General features: G+C 42.8%; 1 protein-coding gene across 1 annotated transcript in view; it reads right to left on the bottom strand.

Annotated features, from left to right (window-relative positions):
* The window catches only part of LOC306917906 (transcriptional regulator QRICH1-like), a 77,980-nt gene that overhangs the window by 10,581 nt on the left and 43,250 nt on the right, over window positions 1-24,149 (bottom strand). Inside the window, exons 10-12 of the mRNA XM_079530804.1 lie at window positions 9,807-9,984; window positions 3,194-3,348; window positions 1,388-1,502 (exon numbers count right to left, since the gene is read on the bottom strand). Of these exons, the coding sequence (XP_079386930.1) occupies window positions 1,388-1,502; window positions 3,194-3,348; window positions 9,807-9,984 (448 nt within the window). The remainder of the gene's footprint in view (window positions 1-1,387; window positions 1,503-3,193; window positions 3,349-9,806; window positions 9,985-24,149) is intronic.

The following is a 24,149-nucleotide window of genomic DNA, read 5'->3' as shown; positions in this document are numbered from 1 at the left end:
AAGCTGTGTGTGTTCAACAACACAGCCATGACGTTAAGCTGTGTGTGTGTTCAACAACACAGCCATGACGTTAAGCTGTGTGTGTTCAACAACACAGCCATGACGTTAAGCTGTGTGTGTGTTCAACAACACAGCCATGACATTAAGCTGTGTGTGTGTGTTCAACAACACAGCCATGACATTAAGCTGTGTGTGTTCAACAACACAGCCATGACATTAAGCTGTGTGTGTTCAACAACACAGCCATGACATTAAGCTGTGTGTGTGTTCAACAACACAGCCATGACGTTAAGCTGTGTGTGTGTTCAACAACACAGCCATGACGTTAAGCTGTGTGTGTGTTCAACAACACAGCCATGACGTTAAGCTGTGTATGTGTTCAACAACACAGCCATGACATTAAGCTGTGTGTGTGTTCAACAACACAGCCATGACATTAAGCTGTGTGTGTGTTCAACAACACATCCATGACGTTAAGCTGTGTGTGTGTTCAACAACACAGCCATGACGTTAAGCTGTGTGTGTGTGTTCAACAACACAGCCATGACGTTAAGCTGTGTGTGTGTTCAACAACACAGCCATGACATTAAGCTGTGTGTGTGTTCAACAACACAGCCATGACGTTAAGCTGTGTGTGTGTTCAACAACACAGCCATGACGTTAAGCTGTGTGTGTGTTCAACAACACAGCCATGACGTTAAGCTGTGTGTGTGTTCAACAACACAGCCATGACGTTAAGCTGTGTGTGTGTGTTCAACAACACAGCCATGCAAACAGTTGCTAAACTATTTGGACTGGCATTGATTGGACAATGGCTTCTGGGGGGCGGGGTTTAGATATCACTAACCCATAGGATGGACAGTAGGCCTCCAGTATAGATATATAGATTATAGATACTAACCTAACGGATGGACACTAGGCCTCCAGTATAGATATATAGATTATAGATACTAACCTAACGGATGGACAGTAGGCCTCCAGTATAGATATATAGATTATAGATACTAACCTAACGGATGGACAGTAGGCCTCCAGTATAGATATATAGATTATAGATACTAACCTAACGGATGGACAGTAGGCCTCCAGTATAGATATATAGATTATAGATACTAACCCATAGGATGGACAGTAGGCCTCCAGTATAGATATATAGATTATAGATACTAACCTAACGGATGGACAGTAGGCCTCCAGTATAGATATATAGATTATAGATACTAACCTAACGGATGGACAGTAGGCCTCCAGTATAGATATATAGATTATAGATACTAACCTAACGGATGGACAGTAGGCCTCCAGTATAGATATATAGATTATAGATACTAACCTAACGGATGGACAGTAGGCCTCCAGTATAGATATATAGATTATAGATACTAACCTAACGGATGGACAGTAGGCCTCCAGGGCTCCAGGATTCGGTGCAGACTGTGAGAGAAGCGAGCGTAGTACGGATCTGAGAATATATCGTCCACTCGACTGTTGTCAAATAGATACTGGAGAGAGAGAGAGAGAGAGAGAGAGAGAGAGAGAGAGAGAGAGAGAGAGATGTTACATCTTGTTAGTAAAACCAAAGACAAATTCGACCCCTGTCAGTTTGCTTATAAAAGGCTGGTGGTAGAGAGGATGTGGTCGTCACACTGGTCCTCTGTATTATAAAAGGCTGGCGGTACAGAGGATGTGGTCGTCACACTGGTCCTCTTCATTATAAAAGGCTGGCGGTACAGAGGATGTGGTCGTCACACTGGTCCTCTGCATTATAAAAGGCTGGCGGTACAGAGGATGTGGTCGTCACACTGGTCCTCTTCATTATAAAAGGCTGGCGGTAGAGAGGATGTGGTCGTCACACTGGTCCTCTGCATTATAAAAGGCTGGCGGTACAGAGGATGTGGTCGTCACACTGGTCCTCTTCATTATAAAAGGCTGGCGGTAGAGAGGATGTGGTCGTCACACTGGTCCTCTGCATTATAAAAGGCTGGCGGCAGAGAGGATGTGGTCGTCACACTGGTCCTCTTCATTATAAAAGGCTGGCGGTAGAGAGGATGTGGTCGTCACACTGGTCCTCTTCATTATAAAAGGCTGGCGGTAGAGAGGATGTGGTCGTCACACTGGTCCTCTTCATTATAAAAGGCTGGCGGTAGAGAGGATGTGGTCGTCACACTGGTCCTCTGCATTATAAAAGGCTGGCGGCAGAGAGGATGTGGTCGTCACACTGGTCCTCTTCATTATAAAAGGCTGGCGGTAGAGAGGATGTGGTCGTCACACTGGTCCTCTTCATTATAAAAGGCTGGCGGTAGAGAGGATGTGGTCGTCACACTGGTCCTCTTCATTATAAAAGGCTGGCGGTACAGAGGATGTGGTCGTCACACTGGTCCTCTTCATTATAAAAGGCTGGCGGTACAGAGGATGTGGTCGTCACACTGGTCCTCTGCATTATAAAAGGCTGGCGGTAGAGAGGATGTGGTCGTCACACTGGTCCTCTGCATTATAAAAGGCTGGCGGTACAGAGGATGTGGTCGTCACACTGGTCCTCTTCATTATAAAAGGCTGGCGGTAGAGAGGATGTGGTCGTCACACTGGTCCTCTTCATTATAAAAGGCTGGCGGTAGAGAGGATGTGGTCGTCACACTGGTCCTCTGCATTATAAAAGGCTGGCGGTACAGAGGATGTGGTCGTCACACTGGTCCTCTGCATTATAAAAGGCTGGCGGTACAGAGGATGTGGTCGTCACACTGGTCCTCTGCATTATAAAAGGCTGGCGGTACAGAGGATGTGGTCGTCACACTGGTCCTCTGCATTATAAAAGGCTGGCGGTACAGAGGATGCCGTCGTCACACTGGTCCTCTTCATTATAAAAGGCTGGCGGTAGAGAGGATGTGGTCGTCACACTGGTCCTCTTCATTATAAAAGGCTGGCGGTAGAGAGGATGTGGTCGTCACACTGGTCCTCTTCATTATAAAACACTCTGACAAGTCAAATAAGAATCATGCGAGGGTTGATGTTCTTAGACTTCTCTTCAGATTTCAATACAATACAGTTCCTACACAGAGGAACACATGACGTAGTAGAGCATGGTTCTCCTTCAGGTCCTCTGGTCTCCTGGGTCATCAGAGACCCAGTAGTATACATAGTGTAGTATTAGTATAGTAGTACTAGTATAGTGTAGTATAGTAGTATATAAACATACTTTCTGTATACAGAGGAAGACGTAGTAGAGTACATCAGACTCATATGGTTCTCCTTCAGGTCCTCTGGTCTCCTGGGTCATGTGACACAGAGCCATGCTCAGCTCAGCCACGGCACACGATACCAGGTCCTCTCTAAAACGCAGAGCCTGGCGGCCTGGACGCACGCACGCGCACGCACGCACGCACGCGCGCGCGCACACGCACGCGCACACGCACACGCACACGCACACGCACACGCGCACACACACACACACACACACACACACACACACACACAGAGAGAGAGAGAGAGAGCATCATTAACCTGGACACACAGCATACTACCCAACACAGTCATTAACCTATTCTACAAAATGTCTTCTGAAAATCAAAAGTTACGATCAATGGTTCTCAAACTATTTCACGTCAAGGATCCCCAAAATTATATGTATTTAGCGGCCCCCAGCTGATAACACGGCCTAAACCCCATCTCAGAATATGTTGTTCCAGTGACCCCCAGCAGATAACACGGCCTAAACCCCATCTCAGAATATGTTGTTCCAGTGACCCCCAGCTGATAACACGGCCTAAACCCCATCTCAGAATATGTTGTTCCAGTGACCCCCAGCTGATAACACGGCCTAAATCATCACTGTGTTTTGTCATGTCCAGAGTCTCAACACATGTAAAGAAGGAAAACGATCCCAATGCACATCCCAGTTTCAGAATACGGTGCTGGACCCAAAAAGTGGAATGTCCGCACACAATATAGTTCTGCTCCCCAAGGCCATAGCCATGTAACTTGAGAAAGCCCGGAGGGGCGAAACGTTGTTGTATTTAGGTTGAAATAAAAAAGACGGGGAGCTGAACTATATCGTGTGCAGACAGTCCACTCTTCATTCAGAGTCTCAACACAACCGTCTATTATATTTTACAGCACTGTGTGCCTCCGTACATTGACCAGCTTTATGTTGATGCTGAGCTTCCTTTTCCAGCACTTGGCACCTGCCCACAGAGCCAAAACTACTAGTAACTGGTGTACTGACCATGGTATTACTGTGTTAAAACTACTAGTAACTGGTGTACTGACCATGGTATTACTGTGTTAAAACTACTAGTAACTGGTGTACTGACCATGGTATTACTGTGTTAAAACTACTAGTAACTGGTGTACTGACCATGGTATTAAAACTAGTAGTAACTGGTGTACTGACCATGGTATTACTGTGTTAAAACTACTAGTAAATGGTGTACTGACCATGGTATTACTGTGTTAAAACTACTAGTAACTGGTGTACTGACCATGGTATTACTGTGTTAAAACTACTAGTAACTGGTGTACTGACCATGGTATTACTGTGTTAAAACTACTAGTAACTGGTGTACTGACCATGGTATTAAAACTAGTAGTAACTGGTGTACTGACCATGGTATTACTGTGTTAAAACTACTAGTAACTGGTGTACTGACCATGGTATTACTGTGTTAAAACTACTAGTAACTGGTGTACTGACCATGGTATTACTGTATTAAAACTACTAGTAACTGGTGTACTGACCATGGTATTACTGTGTTAAAACTAGTAGTAACTGGTGTACTGACCATGGTATTACTGTGTTAAAACTACTAGTAACTGGTGTACTGACCATGGTATTACTGTGTTAAAACTAGTAGTAACTGGTGTATTGACCATGGTATTACTGTGTTAAAACTACTAGTAACTGGTGTACTGACCATGGTATTACTGTGTTAAAACTACTAGTAACTGGTGTACTGACCATGGTATTACTGTATTAAAACTACTAGTAACTGGTGTACTGACCATGGTATTACTGTGTTAAAACTACTAGTAACTGGTGTACTGACCATGGTATTACTGTGTTAAAACTAGTAGTAACTGGTGTACTGACCATGGTATTACTGTGTTAAAACTAGTAGTAACTGGTGTATTGACCGTGGTATTACTGTGTTAAAACTACTAGTAACTGGTGTATTGACCGTGGTATTACTGTGTTAAAACTACTAGTAACTGGTGTATTGACCGTGGTATTACTGTGTTAAAACTACTAGTAACTGGTGTACTGACCATGGTATTACTGTGTTAAAACTACTAGTAACTGGTGTACTGACCATGGTATTAGTGTGTTAAAACTACTAGTAACTGGTGTATTGACCATGGTATTACTGTGTTAAAACTACTAGTAACTGGTGTATTGACCATGGTATTACTGTGTTAAAACTACTAGTAACTGGTGTATTGACCATGGTATTACTGTGTTAAAAACTACTAGTAACTGGTGTATTGACCGTGATATTACTGTGTTAAAACTACTAGTAACTGGTGTATTGACCATGTTATTACTGTGTTAAAACTACTAGTAACTGGTGTACTGACCATGGTATTACTGTGTTAAAACTACTAGTAACTGGTGTATTGACCATGGTATTACTGTGTTAAAACTACTAGTAACTGGTGTACTGACCATGGTATTACTGTGTTAAAACTACTAGTAACTGGTGTACTGACCATGGTATTACTGTGTTAAAACTACTAGTAACTGGTGTACTGACCATGGTATTACTGTGTTAAAACTACTAGTAACTGGTGTATTGACCGTGGTATTACTGTGTTAAAACTACTAGTAACTGGTGTACTGACCGTGGTATTACTGTGTTAAAACTACTAGTAACTGGTGTACTGACCATGGTATTAGTGTGTTAAAACTACTAGTAACTGGTGTATTGACCGTGGTATTACTGTGTTAAAACTACTAGTAACTGGTGTACTGACCATGGTATTAGTGTGTTAAAACTACTAGTAACTGGTGTATTGACCGTGGTATTACTGTGTTAAAACTACTAGTAACCGGTGTACTGACCATGGTATTACTGTATTAAAACTACTAGTAACTGGTGTACTGACCATGGTATTACTGTGTTAAAACTACTAGTAACTGGTGTACTGACCATGGTATTACTGTGTTAAAACTACTAGTAACTGGTGTATTGACCGTGGTATTACTGTGTTAAAACTACTAGTAACTGGTGTACTGACCATGGTATTACTGTATTAAAACTACTAGTAACTGGTGTACTGACCATGGTATTACTGTGTTAAAACTACTAGTAACTGGTGTACTGACCATGGTATTAGTGTGTTAAAACTACTAGTAACTGGTGTATTGACCATGGTATTACTGTGTTAAAACTACTAGTAACTGGTGTATTGACCATGGTATTACTGTGTTAAAACTACTAGTAACTGGTGTATTGACCATGGTATTACTGTGTTAAAAACTACTAGTAACTGGTGTATTGACCGTGATATTACTGTGTTAAAACTACTAGTAACTGGTGTATTGACCATGGTATTACTGTGTTAAAACTACTAGTAACTGGTGTATTGACCGTGGTATTACTGTGTTAAAACTACTAGTAACTGGTGTATTGACCGTGGTATTACTGTATTAAAACTACTAGTAACTGGTGTACTGACCATGGTATTACTGTGTTAAAACTACTAGTAACTGGTGTACTGACCATAGTATTACTGTGTTAAAACTACTAGTAACTGGTGTACTGACCATGGTATTACTGTGTTAAAAACTACTAGTAACTGGTGTATTGAGCGTGGTATTACTGTGTTAAAACTACTAGTAACTGGTGTATTGACCATGGTATTACTGTGTTAAAACTACTAGTAACTGGTGTATTGACCATGGTATTACTGTGTTAAAACTACTAGTAACTGGTGTATTGACCATGGTATTACTGTGTTAAAAACTACTAGTAACTGGTGTATTGACCGTGGTATTACTGTGTTAAAACTACTAGTAACTGGTGTATTGACCATGGTATTACTGTGTTAAAACTACTAGTAACTGGTGTATTGACCGTGGTATTACTGTGTTAAAACTACTAGTAACTGGTGTATTGACCGTGGTATTACTGTGTTAAAACTACTAGTAACTGGTGTATTGACCATGGTATTACTGTATTAAAACTACTAGTAACTGGTGTACTGACCATGGTATTACTGTGTTAAAACTACTAGTAACTGGTGTACTGACCATGGTATTACTGTGTTAAAACTACTAGTAACTGGTGTGCTGACCATGGTATTACTGTGTTAAAAACTACTAGTAACTGGTGTATTGACCGTGGTATTACTGTGTTAAAACTACTAGTAAATGGTGTATTGACCATAGTATTACTGTGTTAAAACTACTAGTAACTGGTGTATTGACCGTGGTATTACTGTGTTAAAACTACTAGTAACTGGTGTATTGACCATGGCATTACTGTATTAAAACTACTAGTAACTGGTGTACTGACCATGGTATTACTGTGTTAAAACTACTAGTAACTGGTGTACTGACCATGGTATTACTGTGTTAAAACTACTAGTAACTGGTGTACTGACCATGGTATTACTGTGTTAAAACTACTAGTAACTGGTGTACTGACCATGGTATTACTGTGTTAAAACTACTAGTAACTGGTGTACTGACCATGGTATTACTGTGTTAAAACTACTAGTAACTGGTGTGCTGACCATGGTATTACTGTGTTAAAAACTACTAGTAACTGGTGTATTGACCGTGGTATTACTGTGTTAAAACTACTAGTAAATGGTGTATTGACCATGGTATTACTGTGTTAAAACTACTAGTAACTGGTGTATTGACCGTGGTATTACTGTGTTAAAACTACTAGTAACTGGTGTATTGACCATGGTATTACTGTATTAAAACTACTAGTAACTGGTGTACTGACCATGGTATTACTGTGTTAAAACTACTAGTAACTGGTGTACTGACCATGGTATTACTGTGTTAAAACTACTAGTAACTGGTGTACTGACCATGGTATTACTGTGTTAAAACTACTAGTAACTGGTGTATTGACCATGGTATTACTGTGTTAAAACTACTAGTAACTGGTGTATTGACCATGGTATTACTGTGTTAAAACTACTAGTAACTGGTGTATTGACCATGGTATTACTGTGTTAAAACTACTAGTAACTGGTGTATTGACCATGGTATTACTGTGTTAAAACTACTAGTAACTGGTGTACTGACCATGGTATTACTGTGTTAAAACTACTAGTAACTGGTGTATTGACCGTGATATTACTGTGTTAAAACTACTAGTAACTGGTGTACTGACCATGGTATTACTGTGTTAAAACTACTAGTAACTGGTGTATTGACCATGGTATTACTGTGTTAAAACTACTAGTAACTGGTGTATTGACCATGGTATTACTGTGTTAAAACTACTAGTAACTGGTGTACTGACCGTGGTATTACTGTGTTAAAACTACTAGTAACTGGTGTACTGACCATGGTATTACTGTGTTAAAACTAGTAGTAACTGGTGTACTGACCATGGTATTACTGTGCTTAACTGACCAGCCAACTGGCCTGACCTGAACCCCACAGAGAATCTATGTTGTATTGTCAAGAGGAAGGTGTGAGACATGAGACTGAACAATACAAATTAATTTATGGCTGTTATCAAAGCAAACCTGGGCTTTCATAACACCTCAACAGTGACGAAGGCTGATCACCTCCATGCCACGCCCCATTGGCTGATCACCTCCATGCCACGCCCCATTGGCTGATCACCTCCATGCCACGCCCCATTGGCTGATCACCTCCATGCCACGCCCCATTGATGAAATGATTTGTTCAAAAGTAGCCCAGACCAAGTATTAACTACATACATTAATATACTTGACAGATGGTCGACATTTCTCGTTTTAAAAAAAAAATGTTTTTAGTGGTCTCGTAAAATATTCTAATTTGTTGAGATAGGATTTTAAAATACTTCACTTTATGCACAATGAATTGAGAATATATGAGTTTCACTTTTTTAATTATATTACAGAAGAAAATGAACTTTTACAAAATATTCTAATTCATTGAGATGGAGCTGTATATATATATATATATATATATATATATATTTATTAGGGTTGTCCACTCACGTCCGATGGGAGTCAGCTGGTTCTTCTATATAGATATAGATATATAGAGTAGACTCACGTCCGATGGGAGTCAGCTGGTTCTTCTATATAGATATAGATATATAGAGTAGACTCACGTCCGATGGGAGTCAGCTGGTTCTTCTATATAGATATAGTTATATAGAGTAGACTCACGTCCGATGGGAGCCAGCTGGTTCTTCTATATAGATATAGATATATAGAGTAGACTCACGTCCGATGGGAGTCAGCTGGTTCTTCTATATAGATATAGATATATAGAGTAGACTCACGTCCGATGGGAGCCAGCTGGTTCTTCTATATAGATATAGATATATAGAGTAGACTCACGTCCGATGGGAGCCAGCTGGTTATTCTATATAGATATAGATATATAGAGTAGACTCACGTCCGATGGGAGTCAGCTGGTTCTTCTATATAGATATAGATATATAGAGTAGACTCACGTCCGATGGGAGCCAGCTGGTTCTTCTATATAGATATAGATATATAGAGTAGACTCACGTCCGATGGGAGCCAGCTGGTTCTTCTATATAGATATAGATATATAGAGTAGACTCACGTCCGATGGGAGTCAGCTGGTTCTTCTATATAGATATAGATATATAGAGTAGACTCACGTCCGATGGGAGCCAGCTGGGTCTTCTCGTCCTTGTCCAGCTCACAGTTCTTCCTCTGAGCCCAGAGTCTCCAAACCTCCAGACCTTCCTCTGGCTTCAGAGACGAGGGGAGGAGCAACTCCTGGACCTGGACCTGATGCTGCTGCTGACCATCTGATACGGTCACTGTCTGACCACCCTGCTGATACAGTAAAATAACTATTATAACAGTCACTGTCTGACCACCCTGCTGTAAATACACAGTAATATAACTATTACCGATACTGTGACCCGGGGTCTCCTCCCAGCCTCGAGGACCTCCCTAGGGAGACGCCCGAGAGGCATCCTGACCAGATGCCTCGAGGACCTCCCTAGGGAGACGTCCGAGAGGCATCCTGACCAGATGCCTCGAGGACCTCCCTAGGGAGACGCCCGAGAGGCATCCTGACCAGATGCCTCGAGGACCTCCCTAGGGAGACGCCCGAGAGGCATCCTAACCAGATGCCTCGAGGACCTCCCTAGGGAGACGCCCGAAAGGCATCCTGACCAGATGCCTCGAGGACCTCCCTAGGGAGACGCCCGAGAGGCATCCTGACCAGATGCCTCGAGGACCTCCCTAGGGAGACGCCCGAAAGGCATCCTGACCAGATGCCTCGAGGACCTCCCTAGGGAGACGCCCGAGAGGCATCCTGACCAGATGCCTCGAGGACCTCCCTAGGGAGACGCCCGAAAGGCATCCTGACCAGATGCCCGAACCACCTAAGCTGGATCCTTTCCAGGCGAAGGAGCAGCGTCTCTACTCCGAGTCTCTCTCGTGTGACTTAACTTCACACCCTATCATTCTTCATTTTGGTCGTTGTATTCGCGACCTTATTCTTTCAGTCATGACCATATGTGAGAGTAGGAACACTTCATGACCATATGTGACTAAATTTGACTGAGGGACTGCCATTGGATTTTTTTGAATTTTCGTTTTTTCACGTCATATGAAAGCAGGGAATCATAGCTTCAAATTGACATATAGGTTGTTCAGTTTGACCCACCAGTTTTGGAGATATGGCTTATATAGTAATGTCTTGCAGAAAAATGCGAGTTGAGAAAACCGGCTTGAAAGGTTCACTGCTGTGTTCTCTAACATTACACCTAGCATGTTTGGGCATTTATTTCATATTTACATGTCGATTTCAGCTCTGACACTTATTTCAGACATGCTCTAGTATGTGAAGAGTCTGCCTGTGCTATTAACTCATTTTGAAAAAAAAGGGAAAAAAAGGTTTTTCTCCTCTGGTGAAAAGCGGTAATTTGCGCGATGGCAGTCTCTCAGTCAAATCTGGTCACATATGTGAGAGTAGGAACACTTCATGACCATAGGTGAGAGTAGGAACACTTCATGACCATAGGTGAGAGTAGGAACACTTCATGACCATAGGTGAGAGTAGGAACGAAGATTGCTCGGTAGACAGAGAGCTTTGCCTTCTGGCTCAACTCTCTTTTCGTCACAACAGTGCGGTACAGCGACTGCAATAGCGCACCTGCCGCTCCGATTCTCCGGCTGATCTCCTTCTCCGTCCTCCCCTCACTCGGAACAAGACCCTGAGATACTAAACTCCTTCACCTAGGGTAATGCCTCATTCCCTACAGATACTAAACTCCTTCACCTGGGGTAATGTCTCATTCCCTACAGATACTAAACTCCTTCACCTGGGGTAAGGTCTCATTCTACAGATACTAAACTCCTTCACCTGGGGTAATGTCTCATTCCCTACAGATACTAAACTCCTTCACCTGGGGTAATGTCTCATTCTACAGATACTAAACTCCTTCACCTGGGGTAATGTCTCATTCCCTACAGATACTAAACTCCTTCACCTGGGGTAATGCCTCATTCTACAGATACTAAACTCCTTCACCTGGGGTAATGCCTCATTCTACAGATACTAAACTCCTTCACCTGGGGTAATGCCTCATTCTACAGATACTAAACTCCTTCACCTGGGGTAATGTCTCATTCCCTACAGATACTAAACTCCTTCACCTGGGGTAATGTCTCATTCTACAGATACTAAACTCCTTCACCAGGGGTAATGTCTCATTCTACAGATACTAAACTCCTTCACCTGGGGTAAGGTCTCATTCCCTACAGATACTAAACTCCTTCTCCTGGGGTAATGTCTCATTCCCTACAGATACTAAACTCCTTCTCCTGGGGTAATGCCTCATTCTACAGATACTAAACTCCTTCACCTGGGGTAATGTCTCATTCTACAGATACTAAACTCCTTCACCTGGGGTAATGCCTCATTCCCTACAGATACTAAACTCCTTCACCTGGGGTAAGGTCTCATTCCCTACAGATACTAAACTCCTTCACCAGGGGTAAGGTCTCATTCCCTACAGATACTAAACTCCTTCACCTGGGGTAATGTCTCATTCTACAGATACTAAACTCCTTCACCTGGAGTAATGTCTCATTCCCTACAGATACTAAACTCCTTCACCTGGGGTAATGCCTCATTCCCTACAGATACTAAACTCCTTCACCTGGGGTAATGTCTCATTCTACAGATACTAAACTCCTTCACCTGGGGTAATGCCTCATTCTACAGATACTAAACTCCTTCACCTGGGGTAATGTCTCATTCTACAGATACTAAACTCCTTCACCTGGGGTAATGCCTCATTCTACAGATACTAAACTCCTTCACCTGGGGTAATGCCTCATTCTACAGATACTAAACTCCTTCACCTGGGGTAATGTCTCATTCCCTACAGATACTAAACTCCTTCACCTGGGGTAATGTCTCATTCCCTACAGATACTAAACTCCTTCACCTGGGGTAAGGTCTCATTCTACAGATACTAAACTCCTTCACCAGGGGTAATGTCTCATTCTACAGATACTAAACTCCTTCACCAGGGGTAATGTATCATTCTACAGATACTAAACTCCTTCACCTGGGGTAAGGTCTCATTCCCTACAGATACTAAACTCCTTCACCTGGGGTAATGTCTCATTCTACAGATACTAAACTCCTTCACCAGGGGTAATGTCTCATTCTACAGATACTAAAGTCCTTCACCTGGGGTAAGGTCTCATTCCCTACAGATACTAAACTCCTTCACCTGGGGTAATGCCTCATTCTACAGATACTAAACTCCTTCACCTGGGGTAATGCCTCATTCTACAGATACTAAACTCCTTCACCTGGGGTAATGTCTCATTCCCTACAGATACTAAACTCCTTCACCTGGGGTAATGTCTCATTCCCTACAGATACTAAACTCCTTCACCTGGGGTAAGGTCTCATTCTACAGATACTAAACTCCTTCACCTGGAGTAATGTCTCATTCCCTACAGATACTAAACTCCTTCACCTGGGGTAAGGTCTCATTCTACAGATACTAAACTCCTTCACCTGGGGTAATGTCTCATTCCCTACAGATACTAAACTCCTTCACCTGGGGTAATGTCTCATTCTACAGATACTAAACTCCTTCACCAGGGGTAATGTCTCATTCTACAGATACTAAACTCCTTCACCTGGGGTAATGCCTCATTCTACAGATACTAAACTCCTTCACCTGGGGTAATGCCTCATTCTACAGATACTAAACTCCTTCACCTGGGGTAATGTCTCATTCCCTACAGATACTAAACTCCTTCACCTGGGGTAATGTCTCATTCCCTACAGATACTAAACTCCTTCACCTGGGGTAAGGTCTCATTCTACAGATACTAAACTCCTTCACCAGGGGTAATGTCTCATTCTACAGATACTAAACTCCTTCACCAGGGGTAATGTATCATTCTACAGATACTAAACTCCTTCACCTGGGGTAAGGTCTCATTCCCTACAGATACTAAACTCCTTCACCTGGGGTAATGTCTCATTCTACAGATACTAAACTCCTTCACCAGGGGTAATGTCTCATTCTACAGATACTAAACTCCTTCACCTGGGGTAAGGTCTCATTCCCTACAGATACTAAACTCCTTCACCTGGGGTAATGCCTCATTCTACAGATACTAAACTCCTTCACCTGGGGTAATGCCTCATTCTACAGATACTAAACTCCTTCACCTGGGGTAATGTCTCATTCCCTACAGATACTAAACTCCTTCACCTGGGGTAATGTCTCATTCCCTACAGATACTAAACTCCTTCACCTGGGGTAAGGTCTCATTCTACAGATACTAAACTCCTTCACCAGGGGTAATGTCTCATTCTACAGATACTAAACTCCTTCACCAGGGGTAATGTATCATTCTACAGATACTAAACTCCTTCACCTGGGGTAAGGTCTCATTCCCTACAGATACTAAACTCCTTCACCTGGGGTAATGTCTCATTCTACAGATACTAAACTCCTTCACCAGGGGTAATGTCTCATTCTACAGATACTAAACTCCTTCACCTGGGGTAAGGTCTCATTCCCTACAGATACTAAACTCCTTCTCCTGGGGTAATGCCTCATTCTACAGTTACTAAACTCCTTCACCTGGGGTAATGTCTCATTCTACAGATACTAAACTCCTTCACCTGGGGTAATGCCTCATTCCCTACAGATACTAAACTCCTTCACCTGGGGTAAGGTCTCATTCCCTACAGATACTAAACTCCTTCACCAGGGGTAAGGTCTCATTCCCTACAGATACTAAACTCCTTCACTTGGGGTAATGTCTCATTCTACAGATACTAAACTCCTTCACCTGGAGTAATGTCTCATTCCCTACAGATACTAAACTCCTTCACCTGGGGTAATGTCTCATTCTACAGATACTAAACTCCTTCACCTGGGGTAATGCCTCATTCCCTACAGATACTAAACTCCTTCACCTGGGGTAATGTCTCATTCTACAGATACTAAACTCCTTCACCTGGGGTAATGCCTCATTCTACAGATACTAAACTCCTTCACCTGGGGTAATGTCTCATTCTACAGATACTAAACTCCTTCACCAGGGGTAATGTCTCATTCCCTACAGATACTAAACTCCTTCACCTGGGGTAATGCCTCATTCTACAGATACTAAACTCCTTCACCTGGGGTAATGTCTCATTCTACAGATACTAAACTCCTTCACCAGGGGTAATGTCTCATTCTACAGATACTAAACTCCTTCACCAGGGGTAATGTCTCATTCTACAGATACTAAACTCCTTCACCTGGGGTAATGCCTCATTCCCTACAGATACTAAACTCCTTCACCTGGAGTAATGTCTCATTCCCTACAGATACTAAACTCCTTCACCTGGGGTAATGCCTCATTCCCTACAGATACTAAACTCCTTCACCTGGAGTAATGTCTCATTCCCTACAGATACTAAACTCCTTCACCTGGGGTAATGCCTCATTCTACAGATACTAAACTCCTTCACCTGGGGTAATGTCTCATTCCCTACAGATACTAAACTCCTTCACCTGGAGTAATGTCTCATTCCCTTCAGATACTAAACTCCTTCACCAGGGGTAATGTCTCATTCCCTACAGATACTAAACTCCTTCACCTGGAGTAATGTCTCATTCCCTTCAGATACTAAACTCCTTCACCAGGGGTAATGTCTCATTCCCTACAGATACTAAACTCCTTCACCTGGGGTAATGTCTCATTCCCTACAGATACTAAACTCCTTCACCAGGGGTAATGTCTCATTCCCTTCAGATACTAAACTCCTTCACCAGGGGTAATGCCTCATTCCCTACAGATACTAAACTCCTTCACCTGGAGTAATGTCTCATTCCCTACAGATACTAAACTCCTTCACCTGGAGTAATGTCTCATTCCCTTCAGATACTAAACTCCTTCACCAGGGGTAATGTCTCATTCCCTACAGATACTAAACTCCTTCACCTGGAGTAATGTCTCATTCCCTACAGATACTAAACTCCTTCACCAGGGGTAATGTCTCATTCTACAGATACTAAACTCCTTCACCTGGGGTAATGTCTCATTCCCTACAGATACTAAACTCCTTCACCTGGGGTAATGTCTCATTCCCTACAGATACTAAACTCCTTCACCAGGGGTAATGTCTCATTCTACAGATACTAAACTCCTTCACCTGGGGTAAGGTCTCATTCCCTACAGATACTAAACTCCTTCACCAGGGGTAAGGTCTCATTCCCTACAGATACTAAACTCCTTCACCTGGGGTAATGTCTCATTCTACAGATACTAAACTCCTTCACCAGGGGTAATGTCTCATTCTACAGATACTAAACTCCTTCACCAGGGGTAAGGTCTCATTCCCTACAGATACTAAACTCCTTCACCTGGGGTAATGTCTCATTCCCTACAGATACTAAACTCCTTCACCTGGGGTAATGTCTCATTCTACAGATACTAAACTCCTTTACCTGGGGTAATGTCTCATTCTACAGATACTAAACTCCTTCTCCTGGGGTAATGTCTCATTCTACAGATACTAAACTCCTTCACCTGGGGTAATGCCTCATTCTACAGATACTAAACTCCTTCACCTGGGGTAATGTCTCATTCCCTACAGATACTAAACTCCTTTACCTGGGGTAAGGTCTCATTCCCTACAGATACTAAACTCCTTCACCTGGGGTAATGCCTCATTCTACAGATACTAAACTCCTTCACCTGGGGTAATGTCTCATTCCCTACAGATACTAAACTCCTTCACCTGGGGTAATGCCTCATTCCCTACAGATACTAAACTCCTTCACCTGGAGTAATGTCTCATTCCCTACAGATACTAAACTCCTTCACCTGGAGTAATGTCTCATTCCCTACAGATACTAAACTCCTTCACCTGGAGTAATGTCTCATTCCCTTCAGATACTAAACTCCTTCACCAGGGGTAATGTCTCATTCCCTACAGATACTAAACTCCTTCACCTGGGGTAAGGTCTCATTCCCTACAGATACTAAACTCCTTCACCTGGGGTAATGTCTCATTCCCTACAGATACTAAACTCCTTCACCTGGGGTAATGTCTCATTCTACAGATACTAAACTCCTTTACCTGGGGTAATGTCTCATTCTACAGATACTAAACTCCTTCTCCTGGGGTAATGTCTCATTCTACAGATACTAAACTCCTTCACCTGGGGTAATGCCTCATTCTACAGATACTAAACTCCTTCACCTGGGGTAATGCCTCATTCTACAGATACTAAACTCCTTCACCTGGGGTAATGTCTCATTCCCTACAGATACTAAACTCCTTTACCTGGGGTAAGGTCTCATTCCCTACAGATACTAAACTCCTTCACCTGGGGTAATGCCTCATTCTACAGATACTAAACTCCTTCACCTGGGGTAATGTCTCATTCCCTACAGATACTAAACTCCTTCACCTGGGGTAATGTCTCATTCCCTACAGATACTAAACTCCTTCTCCTGGGGTAATGTCTCATTCTACAGATACTAAACTCCTTCTCCTGGGGTAAGGTCTCATTCTACAGATACTAAACTCCTTCACCTGAGGTAAGGTCTCATTCCCTACAGATACTAAACTCCTTCTCCTGGGGTAATGTCTCATTCCCTACAGATACTAAACTCCTTCACCTGGGGTAATGTCTCATTCCCTACAGATACTAAACTCCTTCTCCTGGGGTAATGTCTCATTCCCTACAGATACTAAACTCCTTCACCTGGGGTAATGTCTCATTCCCTACCAGTGATGTAAATAGGTTTTCAATGTAATGAGTCCCGGGATGCAGGGGTGGTCTTTTAGATGAGTCCCAGGGACATTTGATGAGTCCCACTTCAGCGACGTTTAAGAGTCATATTTTGCCATTTTTTACAAATTGCAGCATTTAACTCCCATTTCATCTTATATGGTTATAATGTGGTTATGTAGAAAACGAAGAAGAAATTATTATTATAACTAAAGCTAGCAAAATAAATTAGAATTAAAACAAAATGCTCTACATTCATACTACATACATATTTCATATGATTTTGGCTATATGAAATCTATAATAATTCTGCCAGTTTTAACTGTTAATAATGTTGTTTTTATGACACATTACACAATACATACAAAATAAAAATGAATGCTACAAAACTAACCTGGAGATTAAGTAGAAGCAGTCATGGAGGATGTAGGCTGTGCACAGCAGCACACATCATCATCATTAGCAGATGATGTTAGATTTAGAAAATAGGGTTGCTAATATGTTTTGTTGCCCTGCAGTTGGCTTTGGCACTTCTTTTTTGGGGGGGTGGGGGGGGCATGTTAATGTGTGGTGGCACCGGTCCACAACGCACAACATACAACAGTGTCGGCGTTTGTTACAGTACACAATGTGTGTTTCCCATTCAATCGGGTCTACTCTGTTTGTCATGCTCAAAAATGTTCGCCTGTCTTTCTGTCGGAGGCAGCGCCGTGTAGATGAGAGAGTTGCGACAACCCCGTTCACTGTTTATTCACGGAGCTTCATGAGTCACTGAACGGTATGTTGTCGTCACTCTCTCTCTCTAAACGGCTCTGGTCTCCAGGCTGCGCTCCGCTCAGCGCTCGTCTCTGAGCAAGATGGCGGCGCCCGTCAGACTGTGTTGTTGTTAACTTACAAACTAGTGGTTCTACAACGAGTCCTACGTGGATTTTATCGTGTATAACGTAGGATGAGGTCGCATGCGGCCATGCAAAATGATAGTGTCCGTAGATTATTTGTTTAACCGCATTTTTTTTCCGCGATTTTTTTCCCCACGTGGATTATTATTACTGTACGCTGAGTACAGTAGTGCATCCCGTGGACGCAGAGGTTTTTTTGAAGTGCGGCCCAAAACTATAAAGTGCGTTTTGGGACGCAAAACGCACCATATTTACATCACTGCCTACAGATACTAAACTCCTTCACCTGAGGTAAGGTCTCATTCCCTACAGATACTAAACTCCTTCTCCTGGGGTAATGTCTCATTCCCTACAGATACTAAACTCCTTCTCCTGGGGTAATGCCTCATTCTACAGATACTAAACTCCTTCTCCTGGGGTAATGTCTCATTCTACAGATACTAAACTCCTTCACCTGTGGGGTAATGCCTCATTCTACAGATACTAAACTCCTTCACTTGGGGTAATGTCTCATTCTACAGATACTAAACTCCTTCACCTGGAGTAAGGTCTCATTCCCTACAGATACTAAACTCCTTCACCTGGGGTAATGCCTCATTCCCTACAGATACTAAACTCCTTCACCAGGGGTAATGCCTCATTCCCTACAGATACTAAACTCCTTCACCTGGGGTAATGTCTCATTCTACAGATACTAAACTCCTTCACCTGGGGTAATGCCTCATTCTACAGATACTAAACTCCTTCACCAGGGGTAATGTCTCATTCTACAGATACTAAACTCCTTCACCAGGGGTAATGTCTCATTCTACAGATACTAAACTCCTTCACTTGGGGTAATGTCTCATTCTACAGATACTAAACTCCTTCACCTGGGGTAATGCCTCATTCCCTACAGATACTAAACTCCTTCACCTGGGGTAATGTCTCATTCCCTACAGATACTAAACTCCTTCACCAGGGGTAATGTCTCATTCTACAGATACTAAACTCCTTCACCAGGGGTAATGTCTCATTCTACAGATACTAAACTCCTTCACCAGGGGTAATGTCTCATTCTACAGATACTAAACTCCTTCACCTGGGGTAAGGTCTCATTCCCTACAGATACTAAACTCCTTCTCCTGGGGTAATGCCTCATTCTACAGATACTAAACTCCTTCACCTGGGGTAATGTCTCATTCTACAGATACTAAACTCCTTCACCTGGGGTAATGCCTCATTCCCTACAGATACTAAACTCCTTCACCTGGGGTAATGCCTCATTCCCTACAGATACTAAACTCCTTCACCTGGGGTAATGTCTCATTCTACAGATACTAAACTCCTTCACCTGGGGTAATGCCTCATTCTACAGATACTAAACTCCTTCACCTGGGGTAATGTCTCATTCTACAGATACTAAACTCCTTCACCTGGGGTAATGCCTCATTCTACAGATACTAAACTCCTTCACCTGGGGTAATGCCTCATTCTACAGATACTAAACTCCTTCACCTGGGGTAATGTCTCATTCCCTACAGATACTAAACTCCTTCACCTGGGGTAATGTCTCATTCCCTACAGATACTAAACTCCTTCACCTGGGGTAAGGTCTCATTCTACAGATACTAAACTCCTTCACCAGGGGTAATGTCTCATTCTACAGATACTAAACTCCTTCACCAGGGGTAATGTATCATTCTACAGATACTAAACTCCTTCACCTGGGGTAAGGTCTCATTCCCTACAGATACTAAACTCTTTCACCTGGGGTAATGTCTCATTCTACAGATACTAAACTCCTTCACCAGGGGTAATGTCTCATTCTACAGATACTAAACTCCTTCACCTGGGGTAAGGTCTCATTCCCTACAGATACTAAACTCCTTCACCTGGGGTAATGCCTCATTCTACAGATACTAAACTCCTTCACCTGGGGTAATGCCTCATTCTACAGATACTAAACTCCTTCACCTGGGGTAATGTCTCATTCCCTACAGATACTAAACTCCTTCACCTGGGGTAATGTCTCATTCCCTACAGATACTAAACTCCTTCACCTGGGGTAAGGTCTCATTCTACAGATACTAAACTCCTTCACCAGGGGTAATGTCTCATTCTACAGATACTAAACTCCTTCACCAGGGGTAATGTATCATTCTACAGATACTAAACTCCTTCACCTGGGGTAAGGTCTCATTCCCTACAGATACTAAACTCCTTCACCTGGGGTAATGTCTCATTCTACAGATACTAAACTCCTTCACCAGGGGTAATGTCTCATTCTACAGATACTAAACTCCTTCACCTGGGGTAAGGTCTCATTCCCTACAGATACTAAACTCCTTCTCCTGGGGTAATGCCTCATTCTACAGTTACTAAACTCCTTCACCTGGGGTAATGTCTCATTCTACAGATACTAAACTCCTTCACCTGGGGTAATGCCTCATTCCCTACAGATACTAAACTCCTTCACCTGGGGTAAGGTCTCATTCCCTACAGATACTAAACTCCTTCACCAGGGGTAAGGTCTCATTCCCTACAGATACTAAACTCCTTCACTTGGGGTAATGTCTCATTCTACAGATACTAAACTCCTTCACCTGGAGTAATGTCTCATTCCCTACAGATACTAAACTCCTTCACCTGGGGTAATGTCTCATTCTACAGATACTAAACTCCTTCACCTGGGGTAATGCCTCATTCCCTACAGATACTAAACTCCTTCACCTGGGGTAATGTCTCATTCTACAGATACTAAACTCCTTCACCTGGGGTAATGCCTCATTCTACAGATACTAAACTCCTTCACCTGGGGTAATGTCTCATTCTACAGATACTAAACTCCTTCACCAGGGGTAATGTCTCATTCCCTACAGATACTAAACTCCTTCACCTGGGGTAATGCCTCATTCTACAGATACTAAACTCCTTCACCTGGGGTAATGTCTCATTCTACAGATACTAAACTCCTTCACCAGGGGTAATGTCTCATTCTACAGATACTAAACTCCTTCACCAGGGGTAATGTCTCATTCTACAGATACTAAACTCCTTCACCTGGGGTAATGCCTCATTCCCTACAGATACTAAACTCCTTCACCTGGAGTAATGTCTCATTCCCTACAGATACTAAACTCCTTCACCTGGGGTAATGCCTCATTCCCTACAGATACTAAACTCCTTCACCTGGAGTAATGTCTCATTCCCTACAGATACTAAACTCCTTCACCTGGAGTAATGTCTCATTCCCTACAGATACTAAACTCCTTCACCTGGAGTAATGTCTCATTCCCTTCAGATACTAAACTCCTTCACCAGGGGTAATGTCTCATTCCCTACAGATACTAAACTCCTTCACCTGGGGTAAGGTCTCATTCCCTACAGATACTAAACTCCTTCACCAGGGGTAAGGTCTCATTCCCTACAGATACTAAACTCCTTCACCAGGGGTAATGTCTCATTCTACAGATACTAAACTCCTTCACCTGGGGTAATGTCTCATTCCCTACAGATACTAAACTCCTTCACCTGGGGTAATGTCTCATTCTACAGATACTAAACTCCTTTACCTGGGGTAATGTCTCATTCCCTACAGATACTAAACTCCTTCACCTGGGGTAATGTCTCATTCTACAGATACTAAACTCCTTCTCCTGGGGTAATGTCTCATTCTACAGATACTAAACTCCTTCACCTGGGGTAATGCCTCATTCTACAGATACTAAACTCCTTCACCTGGGGTAATGTCTCATTCCCTACAGATACTAAACTCCTTTACCTGGGGTAAGGTCTCATTCCCTACAGATACTAAACTCCTTCACCTGGGGTAATGCCTCATTCCCTACAGATACTAAACTCCTTCACCTGGGGTAATGTCTCATTCCCTACAGATACTAAACTCCTTCACCTGGGGTAATGCCTCATTCCCTACAGATACTAAACTCCTTCACCTGGGGTAATGCCTCATTCCCTACAGATACTAAACTCCTTCACCTGGGGTAATGTCTCATTCCCTACAGATACTAAACTCCTTCACCTGGGGTAATGCCTCATTCCCTACAGATACTAAACTCCTTCACCTGGGGTAATGCCTCATTCCCTACAGATACTAAACTCCTTCACCTGGGGTAATGTCTCATTCCCTACAGATACTAAACTCCTTCACCTGGGGTAATGTCTCATTCTACAGATACTAAACTCCTTCACCTGGGGTAATGTCTCATTCCCTACAGATACTAAACTCCTTCACCTGGGGTAATGCCTCATTCCCTACAGATACTAAACTCCTTCACCTGGGGTAATGCCTCATTCCCTACAGATACTAAACTCCTTCACCTGGGGTAATGCCTCATTCCCTACAGATACTAAACTCCTTCACCTGGGGTAATGCCTCATTCCCTACAGATACTAAACTCCTTCACCTGGGGTAATGCCTCATTCCCTACAGATACTAAACTCCTTCACCTGGGGTAATGTCTCATTCCCTACAGATACTAAACTCCTTCACCTGGGGTAATGTCTCATTCTACAGATACTAAACTCCTTCACCTGGGGTAAGGTCTCATTCCCTACAGATACTAAACTCCTTCACCTGGGGTAATGCCTCATTCCCTACAGATACTAAACTCCTTCACCTGGGGTAATGCCTCATTCCCTACAGATACTAAACTCCTTCACCTGGGGTAATGCCTCATTCCCTACAGATACTAAACTCCTTCACCTGGGGTAATGTCTCATTCCCTACAGATACTAAACTCCTTCACCTGGGGTAATGTCTCATTCTACAGATACTAAACTCCTTCACCTGGGGTAATGCCTCATTCTACAGATACTAAACTCCTTCACCTGGGGTAATGTCTCATTCCCTACAGATACTAAACTCCTTCACCTGGGGTAATGCCTCATTCCCTACAGATACTAAACTCCTTCACCTGGAGTAATGTCTCATTCCCTACAGATACTAAACTCCTTCACCTGGAGTAATGTCTCATTCCCTACAGATACTAAACTCCTTCACCTGGAGTAATGTCTCATTCCCTTCAGATACTAAACTCCTTCACCTGGGGTAATGTCTCATTCCCTACAGATACTAAACTCCTTCACCTGGGGTAAGGTCTCATTCCCTACAGATACTAAACTCCTTCACCTGGGGTAATGTCTCATTCCCTACAGATACTAAACTCCTTCACCTGGGGTAATGTCTCATTCTACAGATACTAAACTCCTTTACCTGGGGTAATGTCTCATTCTACAGATACTAAACTCCTTCTCCTGGGGTAATGTCTCATTCTACAGATACTAAACTCCTTCACCTGGGGTAATGCCTCATTCTACAGATACTAAACTCCTTCACCTGGGGTAATGTCTCATTCCCTACAGATACTAAACTCCTTTACCTGGGGTAATGCCTCATTCCCTACAGATACTAAACTCCTTCTCCTGGGGTAATGTCTCATTCTACAGATACTAAACTCCTTCACCTGGGGTAATGCCTCATTCTACAGATACTAAACTCCTTCACCTGGGGTAATGTCTCATTCTACAGATACTAAACTCCTTTACCTGGGGTAAGGTCTCATTCCCTACAGATACCAAACTCCTTCACCTGGGGTAATGCCTCATTCTACAGATACTAAACTCCTTCACCTGGGGTAATGTCTCATTCCCTACAGATACTAAACTCCTTCACCTGGGGTAATGTCTCATTCCCTACAGATACTAAACTCCTTCTCCTGGGGTAATGTCTCATTCCCTACAGATACTAAACTCCTTCACCTGGGGTAATGTCTCATTCCCTACCAGTGATGTAAATAGGTTTTCAATGTAA

The sequence above is a fragment of the Electrona antarctica genome, assembly GCF_951216825.1.
Source record: "Electrona antarctica genome assembly, contig: scaffold_56, whole genome shotgun sequence".
Lineage (NCBI taxonomy): Eukaryota > Metazoa > Chordata > Actinopteri > Myctophiformes > Myctophidae > Electrona > Electrona antarctica.
This window is presented reverse-complemented; position numbering and strand designations above follow the sequence as displayed.